We start from the raw sequence: 10850 nt of genomic DNA, 5'->3' as shown, positions 1-10850 counted from the left end.
AATTAGATTAGGTGCATATGGTATCCATTAATCAATACAAGAGCAATTGTTGGGTCAAATAAAGGCAGTGGGCATGACTTCTATCTCAGTCTTTTTGTTTTGAGCGGTGCACTGTTATGACAAAACCCAACACAGCAAGAGAACTGTAAAGTATGTCAGATAAACAAACAGTTTCTTCACTGCCGAGATCCTGCTCATGACTCTGGAGGGGCAAAACATAGTTGGAAAAGGTATAGAGAGGTGCTGCGGCTCCTCTCATGCACACATGCCCTGCAGTCTGCACAGCACGTGTCACAAGGCCTTTACTGACACCCACATACTCTGCCTTCTGGATGGCTGGCCAGGGACAGGCTGCCCCACTATCTGTACAGGCACTTTAGCAGCTTGCATTATTTAACGAATGGGAGCCATGCTGATTAGTTCCCTGTATTTGGGATCCACTAGGTCGCTTCTGTCAGCCTGTACACAGCACTCTGATGGTGTGAAGTCAACCCTCTATTAAAGCTGACAAAGATGCAGCATTATTCAAACGTTACAACATACAAGCGATGATAACTGTAGTGGCAGATGAACAGGCTTTATTATAATAGACGAGTACTTCATCAAGAACACCATCTTACCCCTGTACAAACACAGCCCTGCTCTGACTTCAGGGCCCGAGTTCTCCACTCGGCACCTGTGGCACTTAAACTTTTCTTACAATGTTACAGGGTTTAATGAGACCACAGTGCAGAGCATCCACTTAAGCAGCTGAGAGTACACTGTGGTCACTGCTGCTCTACAATTTAAAGGTCAGTTCACAAAAATCACTGCTAACATTTTACCATGTAACTCCTAGTGGTCATGTTTTTAAATATCCACCACTGAGACCTCTCAAAGACACGTCAAAGAGGAAAAATGTTAAATGATGTGGGTGAACTAACAAACAATCGCATCCTAACACCGTGCCAATGTGTGGGGCACAAAAACACATAAATAGACAATACACTCAGAACATTTCAAACAGCAGTACAAAACATGCTTAAATACACATTAAAACAGGTAAAAAAAGGTGATGCCCTTAAGATACTTGCACCTTAACATAATTTTTCTAACATCAAAACATGCATTAATCAAACAAAAACACAGAGCAGCACTTAAACTCACAAAAATAAAACATTTAACTAGGATATAACCGTACAAACATTAATCTTAAGTGCAATGGTAAAACATTATCCTAATTTACGTAAACTGGCTCCTTTCAAAAATCTTTGGTATCATGGCAAAGCGCTTCCGTTTTGGCCAATTCCTGGCTTGCCACTCATGGAGCGTCATTATAGGCATTTGGATTCCAAGACGCCTCTGGTAGTTCCTAAAAATAAGCACAGATCTGTATTTTGCGTTGGCTGAAACAGGTCTGCTTTAGGACTATTTGAAATCCACACCTCTTCATAACTATGAAGAAAGCCAGTGATGTACCTGCGTGTCAGATCAGAGGGATGTTGCCACTGTCGGCCATCTGTGCCTGAAGCCTGGTCGGCCACATGTGTCATCAGTGACAGCAGCTCCGTCATGACATCTTCAGGAAACAAGTATGCTTTTTTTGAAATGACACTTAAAAATGAACATGATAGGCGGGTGTATTGGGGTTCTCTGGTGTGTCTGATAGAGCTCAGGGTCATACCTGGATTGGCACCTCGATGCTCTTTCATATGTCTGGTCACGGAATGAACATAGAGCCGTTTCTCACGCTCCCAGTCCACCTCCCGGTCAAAGATCACCGGCCTGAAAAAGACAAAAGCTCTATACAAAACATACTTAAAATATATGTAACTGTTTAGGCTGGACCCCAATATTCGACCATTAGGATATTCTTTTGTTGGGTAGGTAACCGATTTGCAATTTTGGTATTCAAATATTCAGTTTTTTTCCCCTCTTCAATACTGTAGAATAACAGGAACCTTTGATGAAACCCCCATAACAGCACAGCGTTTCCATTTCAGCTCAGTGTAAGAGTAGCCCACAGCAAACAGCTCCACAAACTTCAAGCTGTATTAGATCAGGCTAGATGTGTTGGACATATCTAACAATTACCTTTTAATCTAAATTTCAGTAGCCTTCAACAGTAAATAACCAGTAATGTTATTGAATAAATAAATGTATAAATGTAATAAATGTAAAACAGGTTAACCCAATCTCCCCACAACAGACTTCATTCTCACTGGTTTTATATAAAATAATCTGCAGACCTCATCCACATGATGTTAACTGTAGCTAGCTCAGCTGGACAGATGTCTCTGGGATGAACAATACTGTGCTTCGACTTAATCTGTCCATTTACTGCCGTCACTAAAATGCATTTATACTCAGAGCAGGAAATTGTCGCTCACACAGTTAATCGCTTTTGTGTTGATCTTGTTAGAAGAGAGTAATCAAAGTGATGCTGTCTGACACTCCACTTTCATCTTGCAACTGAGCAGCTGCTTCTGTTCAGGATGCTAGTTAAGCATAAGTATGAGCCTCAGATAGCTAAAACACACAGCCACCAAACAAAACCTATGTGGAATTTTCATAACTTTCTGCTTCAAAGTTCTACAACACGACTGCCTCAGGTTAACGCCGCCTTCACACTGGCAGTTGAAATCAGCTCCGATACGGCTTCGAAGCGACCGGAAGTCATTCATTTCCTATGGAGATTCACAGACCCCATGCAAATGGGTCCGAACCGGGTCCGAACAAATGCGGTGTGAAGAAAATCGTGTCAGTTGGTCATCCGGATGCGTTAAAAAAATTGAACTCTTGCGAAAGGCTACGGACGGTTCCTATCCGACGGAAGTTAGCGTTGCTATGGTACTGATAAACAAACCTGCTAATGCTAATTGGTTAGCTAGCAACAGACACCGAACTATTGACATTTTACCGCTATATCACATTTATTCGCCCTGACATGTCAACGTCTTGGGCAACTTTTATCCACGCAGCAGCCTTTCTATTTATATCTGTATAAGAGAGGTCATAGAGAATCGGACATTCAGACACTTATCAGTCCTTCTAGTTGTTCTGCCATTTTTGTAAATCGCTTCTGAAGCTTTTCAACGGTGTAGTACAACGTCCGCTGGGGGCGTATTGCGTATTACGGAGCTGATTTCAACTGCCAGTGTGAAGGCGGCGTTAGAGTTTGTGCAGCCCTTTCGAGTGGTAACCAAAACACACCTGTAACTAAGGTTGGACATTGTTTGGATATTAACGATTCTGATTCCAATTCCGATTCTTCCTTTCGATTCTTTCCGGTTCTTATCGATTCTGATTCTTTGAGGGGTGGAGTTGAAACGGGTCACATGCTTATTTCACAAATAAGAGGAAAGTTTTATTTTGATTCAAAGGTGGGTTGCAGTTTGACGGGGCTTTTTCAATGTGAAATAAAGCCACACTAGAGCACCGCTTACTGTGCTCCACGGCTGCAACACAAGCGCCTGGCCGCTACGGAAACCAAAACTTGCGCATGTTAAATTTGGAACCCATGATCAGATTTGAAACCAAATCCTCCAAACGATTCCAATAAAGAAACGATTCCGATGGAATCGTAATTTTTGAAACGATTCCAAGTAGGAATCGGTTCTCGATGCCCCGCCCTACCTGTAACTCAATCTCATTAAAACGTTAAAGGCTCCACATAGTGGGGCAACAGCATACTACAGCAAATCTACACATTGAGTGTAAAATAATTAAATAATTACAGGCAATTAACCAATAATCTATTAATCATTGACATCCTTAAAAAACAATGACACAGAGCTGTCAATCTTCCTCTAAAATACCATTTAAATTGTATTCTTTTTTTAAATTTAATATTCAAATTACATTTGAATGTATGTATGGGTTATCAGACCAAAAAAATAAAACAAGAATTAACTAGCTAGTAAGGTTGGGCGATACGTTAAAATTTTCCAGCCAGACACCAGCCCAGCACCTGGCGATTGCCATTCACATTTATAAAAAAATAAACATTCCAGTAGTAATTTCAGCATTCTATAGTTTAGATTTGTTACTATTAAATAAGCCCATATTCGACTTCTGACAGCCCTATGGCACAGAAAGACAGACAGGTAAAATATGAGAGTATTATCAAGGACAAACACAGTTGCCCTTCCACATTGTGTTTTATATGGTCCTACAGCTCGACCTAGAGGCGGCAGAGGCTACTACAGTACCTTTGACTCCTGGCACAGACATATTTGGCAGACAAGGAACCTCTGTTCTCATCTTGGCTCAGCTTGGTGGGGTTAGCGGTTTGCTCTGGCAGAGAAGTTTCTGCCATTTTACTGCTGGAGGTGTGCTGACCAAGAGCCACCACAACTGATTTCACCTTGAAAAAGCACACAAGTTGCAGAACGCACACTACATATTGTACAAAATGAGCACGGGACATGCAAACAAACATGACTGCATGTATGCAGGACCACATCATGGTCAACCAACTCTGCTTACCTGAACTTGGAGGGGTAATGTGGTCTCATAAGAAGTGTCCAAAGTGGTTTCCGCTCTGCCAGGTGTGGCTTGAAACATGGAGGATTCAAATATGGGGGAACCAATATTCCATGCCTCATCAACATCACCTTCTAAAGGCTCTACAGGACAGTTATCAGACTTCAACAATGGCCCACTTACGATAGGACACAAATCCCTAACTGTGAAGGAAACTTCCTGTCCAGACCGCACAGCTTGTTTAGGACAACCTGGCTCAGATGAACATTCAGGATGGTCCCCCTTCTTGGATCTAACACACATATACTCCTTCTCAGAAGTCTCAACCTCACCTAACCTTAGCAGGGAACTTGAGGTAGCTGGAGGCACCTGAGAGTATACTGACTGAGAGGGGTTCTTACCCATTTTAAGGTCCTTTATGTAGGACATGGAGAAATAACCCTTATCCTCTTCTACATAATTTACATTCAGATGCATTTCTTTCTTAAGCTCCTCTCGTCCTTCCTCCACTTGTCCATCTCCTCTATCCAACTGTTGTCCATCTCCTCTTTTTAACTCTTGTCCATTTGCCACAGTTAAGACTGGCTTATTTTGAGAAAATCCTACAGCAGTGCCCAAGGGATTGAGGCACAAGATGTCCTCAACATCACAGTCAAAGGCAGGTGCAAGATCTTTTTCACACCTCAAACTGTGGGGTGCAGTCCCCTTACTACCCACCGGCTGTGTTGAGGAACAGCATTCAACTTGCTCTGAGCGTAGCAGAGATCTCACACTTTCTTTTATTTCACTCTTAATATCTTGTGTCTTATCTAACAATGCAGGTGTAGAGATGGCAAAGGGGGACATTGAGTCCTGTGTTGCAGGAGAGCTGCTGTAGTCCATGAAACACCCGAGGTCTGGGGACACATCCTTTGGACTACAGGCCTTTTTTGCTGGAGTCTGATAACTGTCATCCTCCAATTTTCTTTTTCTGGCACTATTGTTTACCAACTCAATTTTAAAATTAATAAACGGGTTTGAGAGCTTTGTCTGGTGATCGAGACTGGCCTTTTCCTCACAAGTGATCATCCTTGAATAAATGGACAGAGGTGTAAAATGTTTGGCCGGATTGAGCCTATTGAAAATTGGGTTTGTTGTGAAATGCGCTTTATCATCCATGTCTGTGGAAAACAGAATAAAACACATACATCACATCATCAGTTAACTACCTTCAGATCATCATTGGATAACAGCAACAATTATGTTTTTATAGTCAATGATTGGAGCTAAAATCTAAGTGTTATAAATATAAAATGAACTTTTATAGTACTAAATGTTTATATATTCACACATACACACACACACATATACATATATATATATATATATACACATATATATACACATATATATACATACATATATATACATACATATATATATATACACACATATATATACATACATATACATACATACATATATATATATACACATATATATACATACATATACATATATATATATATATATATATATACACACACATATATATATATATACACATATATATGTGTGTGTGTGTATATATATATATATATATATATATATATATATATATATATATATATAATATTTGTGTTCATTAGATCCATCATGCTTCATAAGTCTACTTAAGTAAAAGTAACGTTAATGAGAATGAGTGCATGACTGACCCAAAATCCTGAATACAATTAGCTAAATCGAAAATGAATCGACACACACTTGCTATAGCCTAGCTAAGTTAACTGGTGGGTTTAGCCATCTTCACAAACTCATATTAGCATAAACTTACAGGGTTCCATTTTAAAGAAAAACAAAGAACACATATTCAAAAAACACCAAATTTGGCAGGGTGGTTTGAATAAAACTAATAATAAATCAGAATTTTTCTATTTAGCTAGCTAACGTTATGCGTTTACTTAGCTAGCTACCTAGCTAAATGGCGGACTACTCAAAAATATAACGTCTAGGGTTTCAAAAGGGGCCACCGACAACACGTAGCTAACGTTAACCTTACTTACAGAACAAATTTACACACAATGTGCATTTTTCTCCAATAACGATGCATTTATGGTCACCCTGTAATTTTCTTCAACAAAGCTAGCTAAGTTTCCAAGTCATGGTTGGCTAAATAATTCCCCTCACCGTAACATTGACTGGGATTTAGCTAGCTAACTGACGTTAGCTACGGTCAATAGCTTGTAAAAAAAATAATAATAATAAAATGTTGCACGCTAACGTTAGTGAAGTAGGACATTTGCAAACGTCGCCTTATCTTAACATTACCTAGAAAATTGCTACAGTTTACATAGCTCAACTAATCAAATTTAATTAACATTAAAAGTGTTAGCTAGCTAGCTAGCTACATTGGGAACTAATGTTAGCTGGAAGTACTCCGCGGGCATTTTGCTACGCTAACAGTATTAGCATTATTTGGTTCAAACGTTATGTTAGCTAGCTAATTTCGTTTACATTACTAATAATTTGGCGTAGCTAAACTGTAAACGGTAATATAAATTAAGATAAGCTGATGCCAGCTAACGGAATTCTGCACTAATGCTCTACCAAAATGTGATAACATAAAATCAACTCACCTCCTATCGAATATCAGCCAACTATGGAAAACACCAACTACCTGTCGCTCATCTCGGCCACGCGCAAATGTGGTTGATACAAGAACGTGCACACGGGGATTACATTGGATGGGGGCACTGTTCAAGTTCAGGCTTGTATCTAGTTTAAAGTGTGCTGCATTGTTTTCATTTAATGTTGTTAGTTCGGCTCTTAATTAGCGACTTTTGAAATGACAAAACTCTAATTCGGAAATTCTGGAACAGACTCCAACAGACAGTTAGGACGGCAGAGAAAAACATTGGTGTCAAACTGATGCCTCCAGACATTACTTGACAGGAAACGGGCAGGAAGCAAGTATTATCTTCAGGCCCACCAACTAACCTATTTCAGCTTCTCCCACCTGGTGGGCGCTACAGAACACTGTTCGCTAAAACAACCAGACAAGAACAGATTGATCCCACAGGCCATCACCTATGAAGAATGTCAGGATTAATCCCTGTGCCTTTTATAGTGTTAAACACATCAATTAAACATGTAAATATTTGTTAATACACTCCAGATCCAGTATAACTATATAGACTAACCTGAATACAGTGTAGAAGTCGGTAGAAGTAGCCTACTGATTCCATGTGTTACTCAAGAAATTACAAGTATTCTCATCATGGTAGTTGACATTTTTTTGAGTACAGTCGAATATCAAAAATCCCGCTTTCACTAAAGTAGATTTTCAATTTCTGTAATACGCTCCAAATAATCACTTTTAAAAGTATGAGAAAATCTGACATATGTTTTCGATTTTAACTCTGGTTACATTCAGTCAGCAGGCTACATTTACATTGCTATGTTTTGGTTTAAAAAAAAGTTACCTTAGTGACCACATCTATCTCAGTGGCTGTTACTCAAGGTAGTTCTTCTCATAACAGCTACTTTAGCACTTCATTTGAGTCATTTTCAACACAAGTAACCATAAATGTACTTTACTATTTTTAAGTGAATCCAGCACTTCTCTAATATTCTACTACTACTTTCACTCCTGCAGGATTCTGGGTAAGCGATAAACTGTTCTGAAGTCAAACTTCATTACAGGTTTCACTCCCATGACAGAGAGAGACGGAGATTAGTGAGATGATAATGATACCTTTGTTGGTGTGAGATACATTAGGTGATTAGAAGACAGGGGGAGATGAGAGACTCCAATCCGGTTGTAGAAATGTAAGCCATGTCCCAATGCAGGGGGCACAGACTTCAAAGGCTGTGGCCTCCGAAGGCTGCAGCCCCTAAATTGGGACATAGCTATAGTTTCAGATTAAGCTTCTCTTAAAACTTGTGAACATGGTCCTGAAGGTATCAGGGTCAAGATCCATAAGCATACAATCATCACGCATGTATGTTCTCCTTTTTTTTTTTTACTTTCTCAAAAGCTTTGTTTGATTTTTTACAAGGGGAAAAGCATTGTTTCCTGTGAGGGCTGGAAACTGGACGACTCTTACACACTTTCTTATCTTTATTACCTACACAAACATATTAGACACACACACACGCACACACACACACACACACACACATACCACAAACCCTAATCATATGACTTCTGAGTAACAATCACCTAATGAAGCTTAGACTTCTACTTCCCTGAAGTCTGAACCCTAAAAATAGTGGCCAGTCACTAACATAACATACTGCCTATCTTCTTTTTTTTTTTCTTTTTTTTTTACTGTAACACGTAACAGTAGACCTGTTTCTCATTGGCTGAACCGGTCACACCATCATCCACTACGTTTATATTGTTTATACACAGACACCCATTGACGATGACATGACTAAGAGGCCGTCCCACCACTTCCTTCATAAACTTGAGGTCATGACCCCACTGTGAATCAAATTTAAATACATTTTGTTTAGTTTCCACAGAGAAAGAAGTCGGGCAGCTGTTTCCTGATACGCATGCATTTGTAGATTATTTCCTTAAACTTTATTGATGAATACTTCTAACTTTTTTACATTTAGTCAATTAAAAGTTAACTCCATGAGAACATTAGTCCTCTTTTGTAGCTCCAGAAAGGCTCTTCCCCCTTTTATTAGTACAGTGTTCACTACTATCTTAACATGTAAGATACAGTTTACAGAGCTGACACTGTTGTGACTTTTAATCTTCAAATAGGCAGAGAGAGAAAGTAGGGCAGTCTGAGTAGTAGTGTCAGGTTACAGTACAGTGTGTGGACCTGTGATGGTTAAAGTAATTTTTCTTTCCTGTGTGACAGCTGCTAGGAGCTCTCAGCATAAACAACTCTGATGGTATGATTTCATCTTCCTGTCACAAGTTATCTCTCACACCACGGGAGATTACCCCACCTCACCCACTTTTCACTGGCTGAGACATATCACCAGATATTAAGACACACCCTTTTTCTAAAGAAACCTACAGTATATCTACGTAATAATACATTTTGACAAAAAACAAAAACTCTTGTTTTTAAAACGGTAGCCTTTTTAATGCAGGAAATGTGACATGAATTGATAAATGACTATAAAAACAAATTCCATAAGCACCAGAGGGACTCATGAATCAATGACTGGACCACCTCAAAATCCACTACAACTATATCTTCACTATATCTCGCTCCACAAAACAATTGTATTGGATAAAATTACATTGCACACGTTATTGCATCCAAACCCTGTAGTGTATTTATAATTATATATATAAGTATTGTATAAAATAATAAAAATAATAATAATATAAATACATTTTGGCATATAAATACTATGTTAGCATATGTATATCTGCATGTACATATCAGGTATCATTTAATATTTTATTCTTATTTACTTACTGTATTTTATATTTAGTGTATTACCCAACAGTATGGACAATTTAATTTATAGTTAAATATTTCAATAACATTTTATGAATGATAAGGATTCAGATAGACATTAAGAGGGGTTGCTGTAATGCTGCAGGACACTGAAAGGGCACTCCCTGGTGCTGCATTACGGGTCTCCTAGCTTCCACAGCTTTGGTACACGTTCACACCAATATGGGGCTTCTGACTGGACCTGGGGAGGTTACTATATTGCTATTGGAGTGGGCCTTGGTCCACAAAGTGCACTTGCGGTCTGTCTGTCTGTCTGTCTGTCTGTCTGTCTGTCTGTCTGTCTATCTATCTGTTTGCTTCCACAGCCTCAAAACTATTTATATGTGCACCAATACATCATAGGCAACTACTGGCTGTGCAATTATTATCAAGGGTGACACTGTTAAAAAACTATTAAGCTGAGATACTGCTTCGTCAAATGTAACAGAAGTTTCATCTCAACAAACATGAGACTGAAAAAAGGCCATATGTTGACAAAATTAGCGATATGTTTAGAGACAACTGTGGTGGATTTGGTCTTAAATGTGGCCAGGAACAATAACACAATGAGTTGAGCTTACAATGCCATGATACAGTACATAATCAACATCTGTCACACTAACACACTAACGGTCTACGTTTGAGGTCAAAGTGATACCAACACAAGGTATATAGTTTGTTAAATCACATTCATCTACATATGATTGTCCTGAACTGATTGCATTTGTGGATTTCTTTTGCAAAGTGTACAGCCTTAGATAATATATGAAAGTAAAAAAAAAAGCAGTAGCCTGTTCACATGATGGTATTGGTGGATGTGGGTTAGAGAAACCTATTCAAAAATGAATTAGCTATGCTAATATATGTTTCAGCTACTAACCCAATCAGTAACATGATTTAAACTGTGATGTGAATGCATAACACAAATCCGATAGC

At 38.9% G+C, this 10850-nt stretch overlaps 1 protein-coding gene across 1 annotated transcript; it reads right to left on the bottom strand.

Annotated features, from left to right (window-relative positions):
* Positions 1–561: 561 nt before the first annotated feature.
* Positions 562–7403, bottom strand: LOC120549086 (S100P-binding protein-like). The gene is made up of 6 exons (XM_039785714.1): positions 7080–7403; positions 4468–5624; positions 4191–4345; positions 1664–1764; positions 1459–1558; positions 562–1351 (listed from the first exon to the last, which is right to left on the bottom strand). Exons 2-6 carry the CDS (start codon positions 5620–5622, stop codon positions 1222–1224), a joined length of 1641 nt encoding a protein of 546 aa, XP_039641648.1. The 5' UTR covers positions 5623–5624; positions 7080–7403; the 3' UTR covers positions 562–1221.
* Between the last annotated feature and the right edge of the window lie 3447 nt (positions 7404–10850).

This window comes from Perca fluviatilis, chromosome 20, assembly GCF_010015445.1.
Source record: "Perca fluviatilis chromosome 20, GENO_Pfluv_1.0, whole genome shotgun sequence".
NCBI lineage: Eukaryota > Metazoa > Chordata > Actinopteri > Perciformes > Percidae > Perca > Perca fluviatilis.
This window is presented reverse-complemented; position numbering and strand designations above follow the sequence as displayed.